The sequence below is a fragment of the Urocitellus parryii genome, chromosome 6 (genome assembly GCF_045843805.1).
Source record: "Urocitellus parryii isolate mUroPar1 chromosome 6, mUroPar1.hap1, whole genome shotgun sequence".
Classification (NCBI taxonomy): Eukaryota; Metazoa; Chordata; class Mammalia; order Rodentia; family Sciuridae; genus Urocitellus; species Urocitellus parryii.
In genome coordinates, this window is record NC_135536.1 from 91,958,568 (window position 1) to 91,985,277 (window position 26,710).

The following is a 26,710-nucleotide window of genomic DNA, read 5'->3' on the forward strand; positions in this document are numbered from 1 at the left end:
TTTTTAGTTTTTAGGCGTGCTGGGGATCAAACCCGGGGCCTTGGGCATGCTAGGCAAACACTATGCAGAACTATATCCCAGCTTTTAATCTATATTTGAGTAATTTATTTCCTTGTCATAATTGTTTACAATGCACTTTAAAATTTGGCGGGCCAAGTATTTGCATTAGTTTTCCCTTTTAAAAATATTCCTTGGAACCCACTGTGGTGGTGCAGGCCTATAATCCCAGCAATTCAGGGGAGGAGGATAACAATTTTGAGGCTAGCTTCAGCAAGTTAGTGAGACCTCAGCAATTTAGTGAGACCCTGTCTCAAGTTAAAAATAAAAAGAACTAGGGACAAAACTGAGTGATAAAGCACTCCTGAGTTCAATCCCCAGTGCCACAATTATTCAAATAATTTATCTTCTGAAATTGCCAAATTCTAAGAGTATTCCCAGCTAGGAGTGTAGCTCAGTGGTAAAGCATGTGTGCTTAGTATACAGAAGGTCATAGGCTCAATCCCTAGCATGCACACATGCATAAGTAGATAGATAGATAATTAAAAATATTTCTGAAGGGAGTAGAATTGTTATTGCATTAATATTATATATTAATTTAGTTGCTGGGTGTGGTGGCATATGCCTCTAATCCCAACAATTCAGGAGGCTGAAGAAGGAGGATCCCAAGTATAAGGCCAGCATCAGCAATTTAGGGAGACCCTAAATTAGTGAGGCTCTGTCTCAAAATAAAAAAATAAAAAGGACCGGGAATTTGGTTCAGTGGTAAAGTGCCCCTGGGTTCAATATCAAGTGCAACCTCCCCCCAGAAAAAAGAATGATTATAGAGTGTTGTTATGTTTATTTAATTTTTTTTGGGGGTCTTCCAAATCAGGACAATGGTTTAACCCAGTTTACTGATGTCGTTTTCATCTGTCCCCCCTCCTCCTTCCTACGAATAGAAGCCAAGGGTGCTTTACCACTGAGCTACATCCCCAGCCTTTTTTCTTTGTTATTTTAAGACAGGGTCTTGCTGAATTGTTAAGGCTGACCTCAAACTTGTAATCCTACTGCTCCAGCCTCCCAAGTCACTGGGATTACAGGTGTGCACCATCATGCCCGGCCTACTTGTCTTTTTTATAGCTGCCACTAGTGTTATAATTTTATGAAGTAAATTTTCTTTTTATTTATTTATTTATTTATTTTTTAAATATGCACTCTACTTAAGCTATATTCTCAGCCCTGATCTGTAATCTTTTTTAAAAAATTTTTAATTTATTTTTTAGTTTTCGGTGGACACATCTTTGTTTGTATGTGGTGCTGAGGATCGAACCCGGGACACATGCATGCCAGGCAATCGCGATAATGCTTGAGCCACATCCCCATCCCCAATTTTCTTTATTAAAAAAAAAAAATTTAGTTGTAGTTGGACACAATTACTTTACTTTATTTATTTATTTTTATGTGGTGCTGAAGATCTAACCCAGCACCTCGTACGTGCTAGGCAAGCAGTCTACCACTGAGCCGTGACCCTAGTCCTATAAAGTGATTTTCTTTTTTTTAAATGTATTTATTTATTTATTTGTTTTTAGTTATAGGTGGATACAATACCTTTATTTTTTTTTATTTTTATGTGGTGCTGAGGATCAAACCCAGTGCCTCTCATATGCTAGGCAAGTGCTCTACCTCTGAGCCTCAACCCCAGCCCTGAAGTGAATTTCTTTATTTTGATTTATAAATCAAGTGTTATAACATATTTTAATCACTCTATTTTTTTCACTTTTTTTTTGTAAGTGAAATTTGGATGTGTATTATAATTGATTTCATGTCATAAGTTTAATTGGCACATTTGTTGCCTTTTTAGGGTAATTTTTAATAAGGCATAGCATATATACAGAAAAATAAACATAATCATGCACCTTTATGAATTTTCAAGAAGTGAATACACCTATATGATCAACACCCAGATGAAGAACTAAAACACAACCAATACTTAAGAATCATTTTATGTCTCCTTTCATTTGATGTTTCTTCCCCAAGGGAGTAATCACTTTCCTGACTTTTAGTATCTTGTATTATTTTTGCCTGTTTTATGTGGATATTTGAATTTATGTTTTTAATGGAACTATACCATGTTTCACTTTTATGTCTGATTTCTTTTGTTCAACATCACATCCAGGAGATACATGTATTTTAGTTTGTATCTTCTTAATTGCTGTATAGAATCTACCATAATGTCCTTGTCTATTTTACTATGGTTGGGATTTGAGTCGTTTCCCCACTTTTGCTATTATGAATTGTGATACTATGAACAATTTTATGCATGTCTCTTAGTAAATATAAGCATCCCTTCCTATTGGGTATGGAATTGTGTCATAGGGTAGATAGCTTTAGCCCATGCTAAACATGGTTGTACCAGATTTTACCCCTCAAGCAGGTTTAGATATTAAGAAAGTGTCTCCCCCTCCATGGTATGTGTGTAGTGTTATCACATTGTAGTTTTGCTTTGCAATGGAGGCTTCACCTGGGAGGTGACATTTAGTTGGATCTTTGAGGATGAATAGTTTATCAGATGGAGAATGGTTATAGAACTTACTAGGAATGGGGTTGTGAAAGTTTTTATGTGTTCTGTGAGGGTAAGAGAGTCAGTGTGGTGAAACAATGGGTTGTGTACAGGAAAAGAGGCAAGCAGTGAGACTGTGAAAAGGGAAATGCCAGTCCCAAAGAGTCTGATTTTATTCTAGGGAGCCAACGGGGTTTTAAAGAGGAGAGGGGAAAGAAGGAACCATGCTTTGTCTTAGGAAAACAACTCTGACAGCAATGTGGAGAGGGTATCAGAGTAGGGAAAGACTGGTGGCAGGAAGCTAGTTAAAGGGCTCTTGTAACTGGGTATGGTGGTGTACTCTTGTAATCCCAGTGACTCAAGAGGCTGAGATAGGAGGATCGAAAGTTGGAGGCCAGCCTCAGCAATTTAGCAAGACTGTCTCAAAAAAGAAAAAGGGCTGTGGATGTAGCTCAGTAGTAAAGCATCCCCAGTTTCAATCCCCAGTACAGAGAGAATGGGGGTGCGGGGGGGAGAGAGAGACTCATAATTGTGTTAAGCAAGAGATGAAGGGGCCTGGGCTAAGGCAGAGTGAGTGGGGATAGATTACAGAAGTTATATCTTAGAGACACTTTTGGAAAGGAATTGAACAGAGTTAATGATGGACTAAAGGCCAGGTGTTCTCAGATTCTTGTCTTTATCAAGTTCTCTTACTCAGTTGCTCAGGACATCTTGAATCTGATCCAATGCAAAATAATTTTATCTTCTTTCTTTTTGTTAATCTTTCTGAACTGACCCATTTCTCTAAAGCAATCTAATAAACTTTTTAGGGAAGGTTTTTTGTTGTCAGAATTAAAAAAAAATTGGTGGCAGGGAGAGGGTGTTTGTTTTTAAGGTGCAGTGAACCAAAAATACATCTGATGATTGAAAGGAGCCAGGAGAGGCAGAGAGAAAGAAGGTGGGTAGTAGTAGAAGATGGAAAGAGTGAGTAATGAAATCACTGTGAGACAAAGCCCTGAGGATTTGTTGGGTAGAATTGTAGGATTTCCTTGGTAAGTGAGAAGGTCAGTTTTTCTTAAGATGGTAGAGAGAGAAGCTGTTAGGCCAGAGATCCACTGAGGTGAAAATAAAGGAAATCAAGGGATGTAGGCCAGAGAGGCTGAATTTCTGTACAGCAGGGGGGGTATCTGCTGAGGGTAAAAAGTTACATCTGCTCTTCCTGTCACCCTACCCTGAGTAATAGGACTGGACAGTGTCAGGGACCTGGGGCTGGTTTGACAAGGAAGCATCCTGTCCTAAATTTGGGTATAACTTGGGGGAAGGGGTAGCAGGGCTAAGAGCTCTGGAAGAAAGAGACACACTTTTTCTTATCTTCTAAATCCCACTCCTTCCAGTTTTTGACTTCAGAAATGAAGAGATGTCATATTAGAATTTTTGTTTACCTGAATTCTTTACCTTTCAAGCTAGTTACCAATAAAGTTGAATGTGATCCTATTAGCTTTGTTAACCAGATTAACTTTGTTATAAACCTTGTTGAATTTCAGTTCTAGGGGCTGGGGATGTAGCTCAAGCGGTAGCGCGCTTGCCTGGCATGCGTGCGGCCCAGGGTCCGATCCTCAGCACCACATACAAACAAAGATGTTGTGTCCGCCGAGAACTAAAAAATAAATATTAAAAAAAATTCTCTCTCTCTCTCTCTCTCTCTTTAAAAAAAAAAAAAGAATTTCAGTTCTAAGCTCTTTTCAGGTAAACCTCAACTTCACATGGAGGTCACATGGATTGCCTGAGCCTTCTTCTCAGATTGGCCCGACTTCAGCCCTATGAACTCACCTGCTTATTTTCCTTTAGCCATTGTCTTAAATGAATATTCTTCTTCAATCCCTAGTATTGCAGAAAATAAAAATAAAGTCCAGGTACGGTGGTGCACGCCTGTAATCCCAGTGGCTTGGGAGGCTAAGACAGGAAGATTGAGAGTTCAAACCAGCCTCAGCAATTTAGTATGGCCCAAGCAACTCAGTGAGACCCTGTCTCTAAATAAAATTTTAAAAAGGCCTGGGAATGTGACTCAGTGGTTAAGTGCCCTTGGGCTCAATCCCTGGTACCAGAGTAAATAAATAAATATTTAAAAAATTAGGCCTGGGATTGTGGCTCAGCGGTAGAGCACTCTTCTCGCATGGGCGGGACCGGGTTCTACCTCAGCACCACATAAAAATAAAGGCATTGTGTTGTGTCCATCTACACCTAAAAAATAAATATTAAAAAAATTTATAAAATTAAAAAATTAACTAATATTCTTCTCAAATTCCTAATTTCACTTAATCTACCAATTTTACCATTCCCACCCCATCTCCATTGCTAATTGGTATATAATCTAGTATTATTTCTTTCTAAGAAGATTAAGTATTTTTTGTCATTAACTTCCTTAATGGCAATACTACTTAAAATATTACCTTACAATGCACTTTGTCCTATTTTTTTTCTCTATGAGAAAAAGAATGTTCTTTCTCTTGTGCCAGGCACCATGATGCATATCTGTAATTCTAGTGACTCAGGAGGTTGAGGCTGGAGGATCACAAGTTTGAGGCCAGCCTCAGTAATTTAGTGAGGCCCTATGCAATTTAGAAAGGCTGCCTCAAAATAAATAAATAAGGAATGAAAGAAGAAAAAAATACAGAAAGAGCTGGGGATATTATTCAGTGGTCAAGTATCCTTGGGTTCAATCACCAGTACAAAAAAAGAAAAAAAAATTCTCTCTTGCCTTTTTAAGTCAACCTGCCAGCCAGTCTTGCTTTTTAATTGGATTGTTTAGGCCATTTTGCATTTAATGGATTAATCCTGTCATCTTGCTACTTCTTTCTGTTTGTCTCACATGTTCTTCTTTTAATGCCTTTCAGATTAATTAACCAAATACTTTAAAATGACTGCATTTTAATCTCCTTTTTGTTTTATTAGTGATTGCTTTAGGGTGTATATTGTACTTCTTTAATTTACCACACCTACCTTCAAGTGATATTATACCCTTATGATAGTACACTTCTAGCTCTCCTCTCCCAGCCTTGGTGATACTGTGGTACATTTCCGGTCCCTTCCTTTCTTCTTTTGGTGCTGGGGATTGAATCCAGGGTCGTTCTACCACTCAACCACATCCCCAGCTCTTTTCTTTTTTTTTTCTTTTGAGACTAGGTCTTGCTCAGTTGTCAAGGCTGGCCTTGAACTTGTGATTCTCCTGACTCAGCCTCCTGAATTGCTAGGATCATACAAACATGCACTACTGCATGCAGCTGTTGTTATACATTTTACTATACACACACACACACACACACACATCACATATAAAACATACAGTGCAATGTGATATATATATATATATATATATATATATATATATATATATATATATAATTTGTCTAAAAAGTCTAGTATCTTCTCATATGCTTCAACTGAATCTGAAGCATATCTATTTATCCATTTTCTTAATCCCATCCTTCTCCAATCCCTTCCACAAAGCCCTTTCCCTTGCCCCACATCATCAATCTCTCCTTAGACCATTCCCCAGTCTGTAAGCATACTCAAATTTCTTTCTTTTATAACAAAACAAAAGAAATCAACCTTACCTTGTGATACCTTTTTTTTCTTCACGGTCAAGTTTCATGGCAAGTGTAATTTACTTTCTATTTCTGTTTTGTCATTTGCCATGCACTTTTCAACCTAGTGCATTTAGTTTTCAGCCCTATTACTGAAATATTCTTCTTGGTAGGTGACCAATGAAGCATTCATTATGTTCAGTGTACAACCACTTTCACTGGGTGTCTGTCCTTCTAACCCTTACTTGAAACTAAAAAAAAATTTTCAGGGGTGGTACTGGGGATTGAACCCAGGGTTTCACACATGCTAGGCAAGTATTCTACCACTGGTCTACTTCCCCAATCCCTCATTTACTGATTTTAATGATATACACTACCTGTCTTGATGCTCTTTTTTATCTTTAGCTTCCAGGATTCTGTCTGTAACCTCCTCTTCATACTCTTTCACTTAATTCTTGAGAGCTACATCTGAAGCCATGACCTTTGTTCTGAGCTTCAACCTATATATGTTTTTTTGAAGCTTATATATATAATGATTCATCAGTCTGAACCTAGATGTCACATATATATTTCAAATTATACGTGCCCCAAACCAATCTTCTGTCAGCATAGGTTTGCTACTTTCCCACTCTGCTGGGCACGGGGCTAGGCTCTCAGCACTCATGTGGAAACTCTGCAAACTCAGGTTGCCTCCCCAGGCTAGCTTCTCTATTTTGGCAAATGTCATCAGCCTACCCCTTCCACAAAGCCCTTCTCCTTGCCCCACATTGTCATGGAAGGAACCCACAGACATTAGTTGCTTATGGAAGGAACATCCTAGGCAGCCCAGATTTTCACATCTCTTTTCCCTTCCTGCTATTGATCTGTCCTAAAGTCCATTCCCCCATCTGCCCTCCCCTGAACCATCACAGTTACTTCTTAATTGGCCTGCAACACACCTCCCACCTACAGCCACTCAGATGGTCTTTCTTTTTCTGTTTTTGGAGGCCAAAAAACATTTTATTTTATTGTGGTGGTGGGGATTGAGTCTAGGGCTTTGCACATGGTAGACAAGTGTTCTACCACTGAGCTACACCCCAAGCACCAGGAAATATTTTGTTGACAAGGGACATAGCCATAAGAAAGGGAAGCACTGGATTGGAAACTAAAATTCAATCGCTGGCAAGGGCCCTTTGGGTCAAGAACACTGGTCCTCACATTGTCCCTCCAGTAGACATGCAATACTGGACATCCAGGGCAGGGAGAGTGTCTCTGGTGTTAGAGGATGTATGATACCTCCTTGTGAGTGATGGGGCAGGGGCTGAAATAGAAGGAAGGCCATCTCCTCTCAGAGCCAACACCAGGATTTGTACTCAATCGCTGTCCTTGCATCATTCATCTGTTTGTGACTATAGATGAGTGCTGATGTTGGGAATTCCCTCTTTGCTTTCCACCAACTCCCTGATTTGCTCTGCCTTGTCTGTAGGTAGGTTCACCATCAATTTCCTTTCTGATCAGCTCCTTCACTTAGCATCTTTAGTCCAGTTTTAGGTTGATTGTGAATAAATTGCTGCTTCTGCTACTTCAGTTGCTTCCAAGCATCCATGTGTGGGAGTCAGTCCTGCTTCAGGGTGCAGGGCCATCTTTCTAGAACATACACCTGCTCCTGTTATTACCTTGTTGAGATTTTCCAATGGTTCTCTGCTTCCTGTAGGATAATGTCCAAATTCCCAAATATGGCACATCATCTATGTGACCTGGTTTCTCACCTTCTTCCCAAGCTTTCTTCCCATCATCCACTCACATGCTCCCTGTATCCCAGTGCCAGCAAATTCTACTGCTCTTTACAAAATGCTTAGCTCACTTAAGCGTGCTTTTCAAATTCTAGAGGTACTCCAACCCAGTCTCTTCAAATTCCCTATGATATATCCACTTAGCAAACATTTCTCCACTTCCTTTAGATCAGTCTATCCACCCTTTCTTTTGTGAAAGCTTCTTTGACATTGACAGGCATAGTTATCTGCACCCTCTTCTCTATTCTTTTAGCAGTCATAACTTCAGAATTCTGAAGTGGTCCCTTTGGAATTTAGTCCTGCACTTTGAAGCAGCTTGGGTTTTAAAAATTTATTTATTTATTATTTGTCCTAATTAGTAGGTAGTAGAGTATATGGTGACATATTATACATATATGGAGTATAACTTCTCATTCTTCTGGTTGTACATAATATAGAATTATGTTGTTTGTATAATTATATATGCACATAGGCTAGTAATGTCCGATTCATTCCACTATCCTTCCTATTCCCACTCCCCCTCTCTTCCCTTCATTCCCCCTTTTTTTTAAAATACAAAGTACTTCTATTCTTCCTCAACCCTCGCCTTATTGTGAAATTAGCATCCACATATCAGAGAAAAAATTTGGCTTTTGTTTTTTTTTTTGGGGGGGGGGGGACTGGCTTATTTCACTTAGCATGTTTTATTCTTTTTTTTAAAAAAATTATTTTTTAGTTGTAGTTGGACACAATACCTTTATTTTATTCACTTATTTTTTATGTGGTGCTGAGGATCGAACCTGGGGCCCCACACGTGCTGATCCACAACCCTAGCCCTCATTTTTTTTTTTTTTTATGGCTGAGGAATATTCTACTTTTTGTATGGCTGAGTAATATTCAGAAGTTCAAAATTTAATGGCTGAGTAATATTGTGTATACATACCACATTTTCTTTTTCCATTCATCTGTTGAAGGGCACCTAGGTTGGTTTCATAGTTTAGCTATTGTGAATTGCAGATCTGGGTTTTAAATCCTAACTCTGCCACCTGCTGGCAGGGTCATTTCCTTTGTTTTGGAGAGAGAGAGATGAGGAGGTTTTGCAGTTCCTGCTGAAACAGTATCTGGATCTTTTTCTCTTCACAAAGAAGACTTCGTGAAGTTGTCCATAGCTGCTCACACTCTTTCACCCCTTTTCCTCAGTCATTCTCCTGGGAAACAGCTCTCACAAGCAGCAGTTACCTTCATTCCAGATCTAGCATCTTCTCATTTGTCCTGCTACTTGATATTCAACATCATTCTTCTTAGAGATCATTTCTCTTTTTGGCTTCCTCTTTGCTCTCCAGCTGCTCTTATTAAGCCTACTGTCCTTCTGCTCTTCTGCCTGTCATATAAGTGACTGTTCCGTCTTCCTGGTTGAGAGGCAGTAAGCCTGGTAAAGAGGCATGGGCAAGATAGGTCAGTGGGTGGAAGATGTATAAGTTACTGGATGAAGCCGGGCGCAATGGTGCACACCTGTGATCCCAGCTGCACGGGAGGTTGAGGCAGGAGGATTGTGAATTCAGCAAAAGTGAGGTGCTAAGCAACTCAGGGAGACCCTGTCTCTAAATAAAATACAAACTAGGACTGGGAATGTGGTTCAGTGGTCGAGTGTCCCTGAGTTCAATTCCCGGTATGCCTCCACCCCCAATAAATAAGTTACTGAATGAGAGATTTGGAAATCTGTCCAGGACCTGGCTATACTGCTTATCAATGCAAGTTTCCAATTATAGGCAGCTCATCCTTACTGGGAAACTCTGCCCTCTACTGTTATATTTTTTCATTAGGGCCTGAGCTTGCTATTAGCAGTTAAAGAAGCTAGAGCGTATTAATCCTTACTTTCTGAGTAAAATCATTAAAAGAATGTTTAATTAGGAGCAAATGACATCATCACAGGGAGCCTGCAATGAGCATTAGTTATATATTGGAAACTTGGAGAAAGTTTTCTTGTAGCAGGACTAAATTAAAGGGCCTGTCCTGAAAAGGCCATTGGAGTAGTCATGAGAGAGAGTACCTTCTCTGGGAAGAGTCCTCTGCCTCTCAGGATAACTGCTACCTCTAATTTAGAGAGAGAAGAGTTCTGGAAGGAAGAGTTGAAGGGCCAGTAGGAAAGGCCACCGTGCAGATGCTTCCTGTCTTTGTGGACCTTTCACATTGTGCCTTCACATCAGTGTGGAGAAGATGGTCCACTGTCATCTGAAATGGACAGGGGCTGGTGCTGTGTGGAGGGGAATTCTTTTCCAAGGCAACCTCTACCCCCAACTCGACATTGGAGCACCTGGCTGAGTTCTGGTATAGGGTCCCCTCTGACTCTACTTGTAATGTAGGCTCTTAGAATCAACTGTTCCCAGCTGCACAGAGCCTCTGCCTCTGCCAGTTTAAGTCTGCTGGTTTCCACTGATATTCCTTTCCAACCCCTATTTTTCTTTCCATTTTGACTAGTAACATCCCTTTGCTAAAACTCAGCTGCCATTCTCTCTTGAATACTTTTGGCAATTGCTCTCTAGTCTCCAGACACCACCACCTACTCTCCTCTAATTCAAAACCAGTTGTATACATAACTTTGAATCTGGCCAAGTGGTACTCAGTAGAGTACCTAAATGACTGAGTCTTCTCATGCCATCAAAATAAAACCTTTGACCTTTCAAAAAAAAAAAAAAATCTGGTTAATGCCCGGAGGTCTTCATCCTTACTCATACTGCTTTTTGGTTCTGGGCTGACTCATTTCCTTCTTTCTTTTAGTTCTTAATTCAAGATAGAGAAGCAAATACCCAGGGCCACACTGTTAACAGTCACTGGAGCTATATTTTCTGAAGGCTATCCCAAGCTTTCCACTCTAACTGGCAAAAGAAAAGTACCACAAACCCTGGCAGCTCCCATAGCTCTCTCTCCCTTAGTTGGGAGAGTTTCCATGCCTTGTGGACTGGGTCATTGTGAAAATGCACAAACATCCTTGCTGCTAGGCCTGACCCATGGTACCCACCAAAGCCATGTGCAGGTAGTGCTTCCCATTGCTTTTATCTACTCTGTTTCCCCTTGTCACTGGGGGCTGCAGGCAGTAAACATTTACCTGAGAGGGGTTGTCAACAATCCATACCTGGAAAGCCTCCCACATACACCTGCAAAACCTATCAGTGGGTATGTACTCTCTAACAGAGTAGGGGCATCTCTCAGATTTCTTTTCAATTTCTTTTCAATTCAGTTTCCCAATATAGCACAGATATTAATGCTCAAATAATACCATTATGTAAAGTAAAAAGCCTTTTGGTATTAACAAGAGCCCGGGCCACTAGGGATACCAGGACCACGGACACCTGCTTATGTGCCTGTATGCCCTGCTTCTCAATTGGCTTAAAGGAGGTGAGAAAGCTTCGTTTCTCTTCTTCCTTTGAAACACCTCTCATTTATACCTTTTCTTTTTTAAACCAGAGGCCCAATTATAACCTGATATTTTAGGATCCTGTTAATGAGTTTTGCACATATAAGTATTCCTAATTGATTTCTTGAAACACCCACTGAACTCTGGTTCCCAGGAAATGGTGGGTTTGTGGTCAGGAGGTGATGGTAGAATTCTTTTCTAATCCTGTGATCTATATCTACTCTGGGACTGGTACATGCTCCTTCTTTTTCTGCAGTGTCCTCATTCAGCTGGCATTTATTGGGTATAATTTTAAGCCAGCTTCACCTGGTGTTTCAATTTGGGTCCCAACAGGAAACAGATGGTATACTTAAATTAGGATAATTAGAGGAGAGTTTATTCACAAAGAGGCTGTAACGATGATGTACATGAAGAGTAGTGGATTCATAAGAAAGGACAGTATAAGGACCTAAAGTTTGAAGTTGTGAACACTCATTATTCCTAGGCCTGAAGAGACAAGATTCAAAAGACCCTGGCAGGAGAGTCAGATTACAATACACTGGCTTCAGTCTTTGCCTGCTCTGGTTTCCTCTGGGGTCCCACTGGCTGAACCCAACTTGGTAAGCCAGAGGGCCTGGGTGTCCTTTGGCGAAGTCCACATGGGTCTGACTTCCAGGGCAGACAGCAAGCGCAGCATGGATCTAGAGGGGCAAACCAAAGACTTGGCACACAGGAAATCTAGGATTGCAATTAAACTCCTTGCTTGGTGTACTCTGTGAATGATGTTCCAAAAGATAATGCTGTCTTCAGGGACACTGGTTTATCTAAGCAAATCTTTTCACTCACTACTTTCTCTACTGGGCATGGCAAAGGAGCAGAATTCTTGAGATCCTAAATATCCTCCTGAATTGGTCAGACAGTGATAAAGATAAGTTTTCCTCCTTCCTCAGCTTCCTTTTATCTGATAATCCACACTCTGCCCAGCAGACAGATTTGGGTTCTCTGAAGAAAGGAGACATTAGGAGTGTGTAGAGAGAGGAATGAAAAGGAAGGCTCTAGGGGCTGAGGATGTAGGTGTAGCAGCTTCAATCCCCCAAAATAAGACTGTACATGAGGAACAGGGAGTCTGTTAAATGGGCAAGACAACAGTAGGGAAAGTTCCTAATGCTCTGTGGGCCGAGACCCCAAGGCATCAGAGATTGGTGGCTAGTCCCAGCCCTGGCTAAGCTAGTCTGCTTCAGCACCATCGCCAGACTGGGACCTTCTTGCTGGGCTCTCCTTCTTTGGAGCTTCCAAGAGCATGGAAATCAGATCTTTTTGCTCACATGGCTGCATGTGCTGAGGATACTTATGAGTGGCAGACAGGTGAGTCTGGAGTCTAGGTAAAGTAAGCAAGGGGTGATGGTTAGAAGCTCAGATTCAGAAGGCAAGCTGCCAAAGTTTAGATTATATCTTGGTTTCTTACAATCTTTGTGACTTTGGGAAAGTTACTTTAATGTCTCTGTTTTTCAGTTTCCACATCTGTAAAAAAGGGAAGGATAATTATAACTACTTGCAGGGTTCTTAGGAGACAGTAATGAGTTAGTATTTGCAAAGTTCTTAGAGCCCAAGCTCATGGAAAGTACTGTACAAATATTGGTTAAATCCAACTTGAATAGCCCTACTTCCTGGGCATCTCTCAGGCCTGCCTGTGCAGATTCTTGAGGTTGGTGGTATTTTTCTTCCGGTCAGTGTACACCTGACTGACTATTAAAGTTTATGGGTTTGTGTGGCTCCTAAAGAGGGATAGCCAAATTGTCTCTAGAAAGAACAGGCCCTCTTGGGAATTTAGAAGCTGAGCTTTTGGGAACAAGGAGAGAGTAGATCCCAGATGACCACTATCCACTTATGTGGTAAGAAACTATTTAAGGACATTGCTTGTTTAGGCTGAGGTAGGGTCATTCTGACCTGGCACACTGGCTTTTGGGACATTCACTTCTTCCTAGCTGAATCATCTTTCTTCATTGAGTAAGAGCAAATTTTGCCTTGGGCCAGGTAGTTTTGAAAAGCAGCACAAATGGGCTGTAATAATTCTTGCATCTTAACTTTTGTGTTCTCATCAGGAAGAATGTACAGACTTTTATCAAGGCAAGAAGTTTCTGCAGAAGACATGCCAGCTTGTTCAAGAAGATCCTGTTGGGCCTGTTGTGTTTGGGTGAGATAATGAGAATTCATGGAAGCGAGAAACACAGTCATTTGAGGAATGTTACCTGTGTCAAGATGATTACTAGGTGGAAAGCAATTTGACTCACAAACTGACCTAAAGGCTCTTTGATGTACAGCTCTTAACTACTTATAGGTGAACCATAATTTATTGAATTGCATCTACAGGAAAAAGTAAAATCTGAGAATAAGTTATTTTCAAAACTGTATTATATGACAGACTTAAAATATTTCAGAGAATATGAGCTTATCTCTTTTTTATGTCTTGATTTGATGAAGAACACAATTTCTTGTAGTCTTTGCAAGAGAAACCTATGATAGACATTACTTATTTGTTGGTTTACAAGTAAAATCAATCATATAATATGTTTTTAAAAGACAGTAAACCTTTTAGAATGTACTGTCAGTGATGTATGGGGCTTTGATGTCAAAGGCAGCTGGGATAGTGAAAACAAAAATTATATTCTGAGGTGAGTCAGAGAGCCATGGGGTGAGGGCCATATAGTTGTATTTCCTAGTAGTAGCCTTGTTTACACATTTTTAAATTTTTTATTCATTTATTTTTTGCGATATTAGGGATCAAACTCAGGGTCTACCATGTGCTAGGCAAGTGCTATACCACTGAACTACATTTCCAGCCCCCTGTTGACATGATTTTGCTCAAGAGGAAAGTTTGGCCTTTAAACATTTTAATATGACTAGGGTAATTAAGTTTCAAAAAGAGATGACTGATGCTGGGTGCGGTGGCGCATGCCTATAGTCCCAGTCACTTGAGAGGCTAAGGTAGGAGGATTGTAAGTTCAAGACCAGCCTCAGCAACTTGGCAAGGCCCTAAGCAATTTAGTGAGACTGTCTCAGAGTAAAAAAATAAAAGAACTGAGGATTTGGCTGAGTGGTTAGGCACCCCTAAAACCTCCTCCACACACACAAAAAAGAGACAACTGGCTTGAGGAGTGGATGCTGATGAAACACACTCCCAGGGAATATGGTGAGACTTTATCAGATAAAGTAAAGGGGCTTGAGATTTCTCTTGGGACAGGTGAAAACAGGTGATCTTCAAATAAACTGGATTGTTTTTGGGAATCCCAAGAAGAAAACAATTAGCCTCTACTCCGATTTTGAGGGGTGGAGCACAGTTTTATGGTAGGGCTGGGTGGCGTGGTCTCCGAGGGGCTTTCTTGCTCTGAGTCCCAGGCACTCATGACTGGAGCTTCTTTTATCCCAAGGAAGCTCTGTTTCATTGACCTTTTTACTCTGTACTTTCTCTTTTTAGCTTATGCTGCCTACTTCCTAGCAGCTTGCATCCTGGATTTCCAGAGGGCACTGGCCTTGTTTGTTCTTACCTGTTTAGTGATCTTTGTCCTGGTTCACAACTTTCTGAAAAAATTATTTGGTGAAAAATTAATGAGATGTCTGAAACCCTTTAAAAACTCACGCCTGAGATTTTGGATGAAATGGTAAGATGTGGATCTCAATATCCTTGGCCCCACAACTTATCCCAAGCACAAGTCTCCTTCCCCTCCTCCTTCCCCTCCTCCTCCTCCTCCTCCTCCTCCTCCTCCTCCTCCTCCTCCCCTCCTCTTCCTTCCTCTGAGAGTCCCTGAGTGGTCTCTTAGATCTTATTCTATACTATACAAAAGCAAAGTGCAGAGGACATACAGCAACAGGCCTCTGAGCGCTGGACCCTAGTCGGGTTTCTTGTAGACCTGGGTCTCTATATTGCTAGGTGAACCCAGGAGGGGTTCAGTTCCAGAGAAGATTTTCAGTCTGTTTCTCATCAGGGCCTATGTCAGAAATGAGAAGAAACATGTTCCTTTTCAATGAAGGAATCAGAACAAAGAGGCTTGCAGCTTCAGAAAACTATCCAGTTGAGTTTGTGGTCATCTCCCCTAGTTCTCTGATACATTAAAGACTTCGGTCACACACTGGTATGTTTTACAACTCCTTGTAGTTTAAGGAACAAACTCAGTGTTCAGGTATACTGAACTGGATCCAATAGCAGATGTAGTTCATCTAGCTATGACATGCATGTATACTTTGATTACAGGCCAGGAGTGAGAGAATAACTTGGACTTTCTATAAGTTCCTCTTTGTTCCCATCTTCCAATGGATTCAGAGAAAATAGGTGTTAAGGATGTTTGCAACAGTGATGATTTGGAGAAACTACACCAGACTACCACCTAAATTTTGAATCATTGATTTATTTGACACTGGAAGGATAGAGCTAAAATGACCTTATTTACTAGCAAGATGGATTCTGGAAGCCAGATTTTATTCACTTGAAGTGAGATGGGTTTACAGTGAGATCTGAATTTTAGCCCTGACCTATAATGTCTTTCATTATATTATCTCAGTTGAACAGTGTGCTCTTTTTGTTCTGTTTTCATCCATGATCTCCCTTCTGATCCTTTTCTTTTGAACTTGAAGGATTCTAACATTCAGACATGAGGTAACCAGTCTGTATATTAATCAAATGTGTTTGGTACGTGAAAGACCACAAGACCAGAAGTAGTTGATTTATGACTAAGGCTTTACTCTTACTGGTTAGAAACTGAATGAAGACCCATGGTAGGGGTTAATACATCCTTTTCCTTCTTTGGTTTTTAGTTTTTGGGTCATTCATTGGAAGAGTCTTTGGGAATGAATTTTTGTTATGCTATTAATATGGAAATTTGAGGAAAGGGAAGTCATAGGATTTATGTCTTCCAGTTAGAAACTTCATTCTGTGAATAAGTTGTGGGGAAAGAGGTGGAAGCTAGTGAATTATCAGATGAATGATTCTCCTAGTGTATCTCTGTGTCCAATCAACAATGAACTATTGAATTATTTCACTTTTCCTTGGGGTGAACTTCTATTTTTCAGAGGTAAAGTCAATTGTTATTCATTCACTCAGTGGATGACACAGTTTTGGCATTCCTTCTTTAGGGTGTTCAGAGGAGCCTGTGTGGTTGGACTTATCCTGTGGCTGGTTCTAGACACAGCACAAAGGCCAGAGCAGCTGATCTCCTTTGCAGGAATCTGCATGTTTATCCTCATCCTCTTTGTCTGCTCCAAACACCATAGTGCAGTAAGTTTTGGGTATTTTGGCACAGAATAGGGGCCAAGTACTAATTACAAAGAATCAAGTGGTCATTACAATGGCATAGAACTAAGTTTATAACAACCCGTAGAATTTGCCTCTTTGACAGTTTTATACCAAAGAGAAGTTTTAAAGATCACAAAGGCTTTAGGCCACTTATTTTTCAAACTGTAGGTTGTGATGTATTAGTGAGTCTTAATGTACATTTTGTGAGTCTAGGCGGCATTAAAGTAAGAATAAAAAAAATAAGTGAAGAAAGAAAAAATAGAATATAATGGAGAATTGTGCTAAAGTATTGGCTTATAAAATTTATTTGCATGTTATTGTTAAGTGTCCTCTAACTTCTAGAAAACCATAAGAATACATGTGGCTCTTGACATTACTGTACCATTTTTCCTTACTATCCCCCTCCTCTCTGTGCAAACTTACTCCAGATTTACTATTAACATCCTGGGTTAGTTCTACCTGGAGTTCATGTGTCCATTTTAAAACTGCAACCAGGTAATGGTTAGCAGGCTCTAGAACTCACATTGTAATAATTTTATTTTTGATTCCAGGTGTCTTGGAGGACAGTGTTTTGGGGCCTGGGTCTTCAGTTTGTTTTTGGGATCGTGGTCATCAGAACTTATCCTGGATTTATTGCATTTCAATGGCTGGGAGATCAAATACAGGTATGGGAAATTACATGTAAGAGCTTAGTTCTTAGAAGCCTAAAGAAAGGAGATCTGAGGGAAGTATGGGAAGGAAGGCTGTGCTTAGTTAATAATAGTGGTGGGAGACCTGATTGGGAAAGGAGAGAGAATCCTGGGGTACAGCTAAGAATGTGAGTGAAGAGAAGCTACCTGCTGGGGACACAGCCTGCTCACAGGCCATCAAAGGGAGGCCAGGCTCAGTAGCAGCAGTAGGTCCTAATCATCCATGGGGTGGATTCTATCTCTCTGCCTATGTCCTACCTGGATTCACTTTGTTCTTGTATTTTTCTCCCTTTCAGATTTTCCTGAACTACACTGTGGCTGGCTCCAGTTTTGTCTTTGGAGATACGCTGATCCAAAATATTTTTGCTTTTCAGGTTGGATCTATTTTATGGACAGGAATGATAGTGGAGGGGTTGGAAAGTAAAGCAGAAGATGATAATGTATGTCCAGGAGATCAGCCAGGCTGCACACTGATTGGATCCTAAAAGGATGGTTTAATACCATTAAAAGGAAACAGCATCCATTTATTGCCTTTTGATCATTACCATCCTGAAAGTGGATGAAATGAGGAGGGGGAGGTTTAGAAAATATCTCCTTGAGATGTAGTACAGATGGGCTAGTAGATTTGTAATACATTTTGAATTTTTTTCCTAGACTACCCTGTATCAGATGTGCTTGGATTTCAAGAGTTTAATTTAGAGGCCTGAAACACAGTTTATTTATGGTATATGTAGCGCATACAATGTAATATCTCACCAGCTGTCCACCACTCTCATTACAGACCTTACCAGTCATCCTTTTCTTTGGATGTATGACGTCCATTCTCTACTATCTGGGCCTTGTGCAATGGGTAGTTCAGAAGGTGAGTTGTTTTCCTCCTCTGGTTGGGAGATGGGTCTTTATGTTGGGGTCTGTCAAGGCCATGGAAGATGACACTTTGGAATAATGTTTATATGTAGGATGTAGAGTGTTTGAATCAATGTGAAAAGTCAAATCATCCCAAGCATGGTGGATATCAAATGGTGTGTTAAATTTATATCACTATGACAAAAATATCTGAGAAAATCAACTTAAAACAAGGAAAGGTTATTTTGGTTCAGTTTCAGGAGTTTCAGGCCATGGTAGTTTGACTCCATTGTTTTTGGACCTGTGATGAGGTAGAACCTATGGCCAGGAGCATCTAGTGAAGCAAAGCTGCTCACCTCATGGTAGCCAAGGAGCAAAGAGAGAAAGAGGAAGGAACAAGGGTTCCAATATCCCTTTTAAGGGCACATCCCCAGTGTTTAATTTCTTCCCACTAGCCCCTTACCTCTTAAAGATTCTGTCACCTTCTAGTAGTGTCACTGGCTGGTGACCAAGCCTTTAACATATAGGCCTTTGGAGAATATTCTAGATGTAAACTATAGCAAGCCTCAGGTAGTCTGGGGGGGCAGAGCAGGGAGAGAAGTTGGGCTGGATCACTCTTTCATACTGAGTTTTAATGTACTTGTTCTAAAGGCCAAGAGTCCTGAGTTCTGGTCACGGCTGTTTGTAACTTCTCTAGGCCTCATTTGCCTTATCAGTAGAGTGGAGAAGGAGGGTTTTGCTAGTTATTCTCCAAGATTTCTGCTAATACTGATGGTTTAGTCTCTATGCTTTTAGATCGCCTGGTTTTTGCAGTTCACCATGAGAACCACCTCTACAGAGACCCTGGTTGTGGCAGGAAACATCTTTGTGGGGATGGTAAGTACCCTGAGGACTTGTGGTCTTCTTTTCTCAGGAGAACTAAAAACTTTGGAGAAATCAGGTTCACAAAAGTATGCTTTTCTTATGAAAAGTCAAATAAATGAAGACTGTGAGGGGTACCCAATTCCTGATGAAAGAAATCTCAGAAGCTCAAAGAAGACTCAGCTCATTGTTTTCATCCTTCAGTGTCTACTAATATTTACTTGGGCATACTTAGTCTGAATGATCCAACTTTTTACATAGGAATTTAGAGGAATGTCATAGTCCAAATCTTATCCCCCTTCAGGAGCTATAAAGGGTATTTGATCTATGTTTTGGTTTTTCCACGTCATACCCTATGACCTTTATTTTCCAGGGTCTCTAAAGAGACAAAAGCTTGTCTTGCCCAGGGCTAACACTAAGCCTCTTCCTTATAACAGTTGTTTGGTACATTTATCTGTGTGAAATATAGACTCAATGTATGTTTTTGCCTATCAGCTCATTGTTAAGGACAATGGCTTGTCAAATTGACAAGGAGTTAGAATTGAGGTCTTGCCCTCTAAATGCTCAGACTGATTACCTGCTTCAGACATGTCCTCAGAGTACTTCTGGATACTTCTGAACTAGCCCTCCATGTTTTGCTAAAATTATCCATAATCAGCTTAGTTTTTCCATGCTAGATTATGGAAATAGGAACTTATTTATATTAATATCCTTAGCATCTAGTATACCACTAGTCACATGGTTGGTACTCATTAAATTAAGGTTGATGCTAGATTTAGTTTCCATAGTTGCACCTTTATATTTCATAAATATCATTTCTTTTGACTCTTTCATAAAGAGTTGGCTTAGATCATTTACTTGCAATTCATTTAATGAATACTTTGTCAGCATCTAGTGTTAAGACTCAGAAAGTGCTCTATATTCCATAAGTTCATTCAGGAAGTACATGGCTTTAGAAATTGAGAACATAACAAAGGAAATATGCCATTTCTTTTCTATAACATATTAAAATATGAATAGATGAGACACACATGTGTGGAAATGGGAAAGAACCATGCCAGCCAGGACCAGATTAGGTGTTGAGGGGAGTGAGGCAGATATTGGGAGGGATTGAGGCAAAGCTCAGAGACCCCCCTCAGAGGGGCTGTGTCTCATTGAACAGCTCTCACACTGAGAGATGTGTGTCTAGTGGGTCCAGTCCCTAAGCTGGGATGGGCACTCTAGTGGAGTCACACCCTCTTAGCATCTGAATGTCTTCTCCTTGTTTGTAGACAGAGGCACCTCTGCTCGTCCGTCCCTACCTCGCAGACATGACCCTCTCTGAAATCCACACAGTGATGACTGGAGGGTTTGCCACCATTTCGGGCTCTGTGTTGGGAGCCTTCATATCCTTTGGGGTAGGCATGGTCCATGGGATCACTCCTGGGTGAGTACCAGCTGGGTTCTGCCGAGACCCTGATCCTGGGTCTAAATTTACAGATTGATGCGTCATCCTTGATTTCTGCCTCTGTGATGGCCGCCCCTTGTGCTCTTGCCTTGTCCAAGCTGGTATACCCAGAAGTGGAAGAGTCCAAGTTCAAGAGTGTGGAGGGGATGAAACTGCCTCATGGGTGAGTCCATGAAGGCATATAATTTGGGAGATGGTCAGGTATATGGAGAGTCAAGAGTGGCCCTTTGGTGGCAGAGATTTCAAGTCTTGCTGAGAGGAAGAATGTGATTCCATCCCGGCTCTTGCCTATCTCTGCCTCTAGCTAGTCATGTTGATTTTTCTTCTTTGGGTTAATCCTCCTATTTGCCGCTAGCTTTTGCATGCCAGTATACCATTTGTTGTCTGCTTCAGTGCAGTTTCATGGCCATTACATCATTATACACTGCTTCAGAGTCATTTCCACTAATAGGGCCCCTAAGGAACTCCTCCATCACTTTGTCTCACATTGGTCTTGTACCCACATCCTGCACTGTAGGGACAGTGGGATTTCTCTTCTCTGAGGGCCTGAGACTGCTCTAGATACCATATTCTTCCCATATGCCCAATGAGCACAGGAAGGAGAAGAATATCCTGGAAGCTGCCAGCAATGGAGCCACAGATGCCATAGGCCTTGTTGCTAATGTAGCAGCCAACCTGATTGCCTTTTTAGCGGTGTTGGCCTTCATCAATGCTGTCCTCTCCTGGCTGGGGGAAATGGTGGACATTCACGGGCTCACTTTCCAGGTAAAGGATTATCCTTGTTGGGCTGTCACTCTGTCATTAAAAAGTGCTTGAACTGGGCACATCATTCTGGCCCATAGTAAGCTAAGAGCATGAATGGGGGAAGGGGAGAGTTGGGCCAAGGCCCCAGAAAAGGCCCTTGGTGTCTAACCTTTGTTATTTGTTTTTTTCCTGGGTTGTCTCTCTTTCACTCAGGTCATCTGCTCCTATGTCCTGAGGCCCATGGTTTTCATGATGGGTGTAGAGTGGGCAGACTGTCCAATAGTGGCCGAGATAGTGGGAATCAAGTTTTTCATAAATGAGTTTGTGGCCTATGAGCAATTGTCTCAATACAAGGACAAACGTCTCTCTGGAGTGGAAGAGTGGATCGAGGGTGAGAAACAGTGGATTTCTGTAAGTGACAATCCAGAAAAGCATAAGTAGTGTGAGGTTTCAGCCATGGCTGTCTGAGGGTAGATAGCAAGATACTAAAAAAAATTTTGTTTCAGACAAACATGTCTTTCCACAGTCACAGGCCTACCCACAAAGCAAGCATAACTTGTGCTTAGAAACCTGATCTTCAGTACCTGAACAACTTATTCTGAGATTGGTGTGCTATTTCTCCCCCACACTTTGACCAAACTTCTTTCTATAATGCAATTGATGGGTCTTTACAGTGAGGACAGTCCAGGGAAGACAATTTTATTTTTTTGGTACTGGAGATTTCACCTCAGGGCCACACACACTGAGCTATACCCCCAGTCCTTTTTGTTTTGAAACAGGGTCAATAGGGTCTCACTAAGTGGCCTAAGTTGTCCTCAGTCTGTGATCCTCCTGCCTTAGCCTTCCAAATAGGGGGGTTATAGATATGTGCCACCATACCTGGCAAAAGGAGCAGTTATTTTCTAAGCATCCTTTGTACCTCCCTTAGAACAGTATGGGAAAGACTTAAGGCTATAAGTACACTGGAACTTCCATCATGATTGTATGAATGCACATGTGGGACTGAATTTATCTCCTTATTTCTGTTTGTTTTTCCTAGGTGAGAAGTGAGATCATTACAACATATTCACTCTGCGGATTTGCCAATCTTAGTTCCATAGGAATAACACTGGGAGGCTTAAGTGAGTTGTCCCCCAACCCCCCACTAAGCCAGCCAGACCCTAACTTTTGTAGTGGGCAGTTCCTGGTACTCAGAATAAGTTGAGACTAGATAGAGAAGCTGATGTGAAATGGTTTTTCTTGGGCTGCAGTTAACTTAAAACTAAATCAATATTGCTACCTGGCTCTGCATACAGTTCTTTACAAACTTTAAAACTGAGTTTTACTTGCTTTTTTCCTATCAGGGGCCCCAAAAGTGGTTGTTATTTTTATGTTCCCCATGGAGAAAATATTACAATGATATTATTTCTATTTTGCTGTTAAATGGGCACAGTGCATACTTTGCTTTTTAGTCAATAGTTAGGGTACTTTCTGAATTAGGCTGCTCACTAGTTGTCTTCACAGAAGCAGGATTTACACAAGGAATCAAAAAGACAAATTAGATACCTTAAGACATATAAATAGTAAAGGCAAGTGTTATAAAGTGTTCTATTAAAGGCTGAAAGTCACCAGGTGTGGGAGGAGTGAGTATTTGAAGCAGAAACAGATCTATTGATGTTGCTGTGGATATTGCTGAATGTGGGTGATGGTTGAAGAAGTTGCAATGGTCTTGGAGGGTAGGGGCAGGGGAATTATTAGCAGATCTCAAGAGTTTGGGAAGGTTAAAGTTAGAAAAGGATCTTAGAAGAAATGGAGTATAAGAAAAAAAAAAACCAGTCCTGTGTGCCCATGTTTAAAAAATGGCAAACATTCTGGCAATCATCTTATTTATTTTGTAGCTGATTGAACATTGAAAGCAAAATAATTTCTCCTTATTTTGACCCTTCTGTTAAATCCCTGTCTATATCGTTAATTTGATGCCTGATTACTATTTGATTATGAGAAGGACATCTAGTAGTGGGATATGGACTGTGTGGCTCAGGTAAATGTTGTCCTCCTTAGTCCTCTGGCTCAAAATGGTCCTTCTAATTCTGGTGCAGGCTAAGAGTGCAGACCTCAACTGGGAAGCACCAGACATTTGCACCCATTTGAAATAATCCAAAGCCTTGCTTGATTCAGATATATCTTGGGTGTGTTCACAGAATCACTGAAGTCTGAGTTAGGGATCCCATAGGATAGTGTATATGCACACTTCTCTGGTCAGCCATAGGTGATTGGTGGTAAGGAAGCTAGTCACCTGCTGCGTTTTTCTCCTCTGCATTCTTCCCAGTGGGGGCTCCTGGCATATAGTTAATTACCATGTTGTTTTGTCCGCAGCATCAATTATACCCCAACGGAAGAGTGACCTGTCCAAGATTGTGATTAGGGCCCTCTTCACAGGGGCCTGTGTGTCCTTTATCAGTGCCTGTATAGCAGGTAAGCCTCAGACTGGTCTCTTGGAAGACATCACTTCTAGCAAAAGACAACATCTCTCAGAATATTGATCTAACCATTCATTCCACAGATGCATAGAAAAGGCACCTAATGTATAGGGCTCCTAGTCTATAAGCAAAGAATAAAATGCCTCGATGAGCATGTGTCGAATCTCTGCCTTAGTATCTCTGTCTTGTTTATCCAGGAATCCTCTATGTCCCCAGGGGAGCTGAATCTGACTGTGTTTCCTTCCTAAACACAAGTTTCACCAATAGAACCTATGAGACCTATGTGTGCTGCAGAGAGCTCTTTCAGAGGTGAGCATCAGGACCCCTGCTCACTGAAGGCAGTTTCTGGGGGTGGGAGTAAGGTCTTGAGAGTAGTCCTGTGGACTGAGTGGACTGAGTAAATGAGAGGAGACATGGGCATTGGTGATGGCCTAGATTTGTGCTTTTTTCTCTGGGTGCAGCTTTGGCATTAGCCCTACTATGCCCAGGTGACAGTTTCTATCTATATTGGTAGGTACTGAGGATAGAGGGGTAAGGGAAGAAATAAAAGGGTGTTTTCTTTGGTAAGTGACTATATTGATTGTGGCTGGAATATAGATATGTTACAGGTCAAGATTTAGCTATAGTCCTAAGTGGCTAAAAGATCGTGGGCTTCTTCAGACAGAAATGAGACAATTGAGAAAGGACAAAGTTGAATTTATAAATCATGATGTGTTCACATTGTGTAAAAATGAGCATATTTACCAAATTCTAGATGAAAAGAAGATAATATATAATTTAAGGTAAAAGAACTAGTTTTGAGACATACAAAAAAGGTTTTATAATTAATACTCTTTAATATTTTATAGCAGTACTTTTAATTTTTTTTTTGTTAATGTGAGACTAGACTTTTTTTACTTCAGATTGGAATGTTTCTGCAGATCTTGTGGTATTTGTCTCTCTAGTATGATATATAAAAGTGTAGTTAAAAGGAATAATTTGAGGAATTAGAATGTTGTCAAAGCCAAAGGTGTATGGGTGAGTGAGGAGAGTTCTGGGAGAGAAGGCTAAAAGACAGCCTTGGATGAAATGCTACGGAATTGCTGGGCTTGCATGCCTCCCAGCAGCTTGGGAGGCTGAGGCAGGAGGATCACAAATTCAAAGCCAGCCTCAGCAACATAGTCAGGCTCTAAGCAATGCAATGAGACCCTGTTTCTTAATAAAATTCAAAAAAGGGCTGAGCATGTGGCTCAGTGGTTAAGTGCCCCTGGTACTAAACAAACCAAAAATGCTGAGGAATTTAGTTTTGATCCAAAGAATTCTGAACACTGACATGTTCAGGTGTGCTTTTCAAAAGATCTTTCTGGTAGCCATTTGAGTATCAGGGAAACCAATAAACATACTATTATAATAGGTTTTAGTGAGCGATGGTAGGAGCTGATCCTAAGTGGTTTTAAGAATGGAAATGCGTGAGACCAAGTAGAATGAACAGGATTGGTCATCAGCTAGACAGGAGGAAGGGGTAAAGTGAGGAAGAGAAAGGAAAGTAGCTTTCTGCTGTGGAAAAGGAGACCCAAGTGCCAGTCATTTACTGAAAGGAAGAGGCCCAGTTCCAGAATGGGAGTAAAGGGGAGAGATTATGGCCTCTTTCCATTTTGGTTGTGTTAACTTAGAAGTACCTGTGGGATCACCATATAAAGCTATCATAAGCCACCTGGGACCTGGGGTTCAGGAGGAAAATTAGAGTTGGAGATGGCTTGGAAATTATCATTAAATGACCTGTTCACTATTTAGGTAGATGTTCAGGTGCTAGCTGCTTAACAAATTATTAGACCAAGTTAATGAATGTTATCCTGCCTGCTTGGAGGTTATCAGCAGAGAAGGTAACCAATGTACTAAAAAAAACCCCAAAAACCAAAAAAACAAAACAAACAAACAAACCCAACCCTTTTGATGAGTATTAAAGATTAACTATAAGCTGGATAGATCATTGGTCTGGCATATTTTTTTTGATCCCTGTGTTCTTATGACAGTGTATTTCCTAGTCACATACTGAGCGTCATTAGCAGCTAGAATCTAAAAAGATGAGGTTTTTGTCCAATTAATTTATACTTATTTAGTCTGATCCGTTTTCCTTTTGCAAGAAGATGGCTTTGGGATACCACCTTACTTTTTAGATAAATTTAATTCTAGATCATTGCTAGGCATAAATTTTGCCTCAGATATCTGGAAAGGAAATTTCTAGATGGACTATGGTTAGGAATTGGACACAGGAGCAGAGACATTGTACAGGGTTCCTTGCTGGTATTATCTCTAGTATTAATGAGAAAACAAATTTAATTTGATTCAATTTATTTATGAAATGGATACATTTGTAAGTTTCTGCTTTTGTGACATTTGGGGTAACATTTTTTAGCTGCTTGTAAAACTTGACACCTTTTGTTGCCTTGTTTTTATCTCTCTGGCTTTTCATTTTAGTACTTCTCTGAATGGCACCAACCCACCTTCTTTTTCCGGTCCCTGGGAAGACACAGAGTTCAGTGCTTCAGCCCTTGCTAACTGCTGTGAACTCTACACCAATGCCATCTGTGCCTAAGGCTGATTGGTCCATTTCCATAACAGTTTTGATCTTAACAGATGGTGAAGGCTTGCACTCAGGTTTCCCATTCTATAAAGAACTCACTAATATCTATAATAGTAAGTGTAAAAGATTCATTTTGGTTCACTATATCTCAATAATAAAATTAGCATTCATCTTTCCATTATTTGGATGCCACCAAATAGGAAATTCCTCCGTCCATCTTCAATTTTTATTTGAAAAAAATTACCATATATATATAAAATCTTGTTCCTTGTTGTCACCTTAAAAATTGTACAATGCTGTGTGCTATAAAAATGATTTAGTATGTGTCATAGGACAGGGGTGGGGGGAACTATTTCTTGGAATTCAGTGGGTGAGCTGGGTTTATATTATTAAACTTGTATATGAAAGATATATGAATATTTAATGGTCAGTTTTTTTTTTCTGGTTGTCACATATCTGTAAACCTGCAAGTTCCTTAAATCATTACAGAGTAAACAGAGAACACTTCCTGTACACAAACTTCTAAAGGCCCTTAACTTTTAGTATTCTTCCTTAGTGTCAGCCACA

The 26,710-nt window shown here is 40.5% G+C and overlaps 1 protein-coding gene across 1 annotated transcript; it reads left to right on the forward strand.

Annotated features, from left to right (window-relative positions):
* The first annotated feature begins 12,572 nt into the window (after nt 1–12,572).
* Nucleotides 12,573–26,155, forward strand: Slc28a2 (solute carrier family 28 member 2). Its single transcript, XM_077800145.1, has 17 exons — nt 12,573–12,612; nt 13,233–13,254; nt 13,350–13,441; nt 14,723–14,906; nt 16,375–16,516; nt 17,086–17,199; nt 17,520–17,597; nt 18,005–18,085; nt 18,865–18,945; nt 20,202–20,327; nt 20,410–20,540; nt 20,974–21,142; nt 21,335–21,532; nt 22,161–22,242; nt 23,477–23,575; nt 23,778–23,889; nt 26,038–26,155. The coding sequence occupies exons 1-17, from the start codon at nt 12,573–12,575 to the stop codon at nt 26,153–26,155; spliced, it is 1,869 nt and encodes a 622-aa protein (XP_077656271.1).
* The last annotated feature ends 555 nt before the right edge of the window (nt 26,156–26,710 follow it).

Bases quoted from the DNA above. Each gene is read 5' to 3' on its own strand.
- Slc28a2 (XM_077800145.1), top strand. From the start codon at position 12,573: ATGGCTGCATGTGCTGAGGATACTTATGAGTGGCAGACAG. The intron at 21,143-21,334 runs GTAAAGGATTAT...TCTTTCACTCAG, and splicing joins TTCACGGGCTCACTTTCCAG to GTCATCTGCTCCTATGTCCT. The intron at 22,243-23,476 runs GTGAGTTGTCCC...TTTTGTCCGCAG, and splicing joins AATAACACTGGGAGGCTTAA to CATCAATTATACCCCAACGG.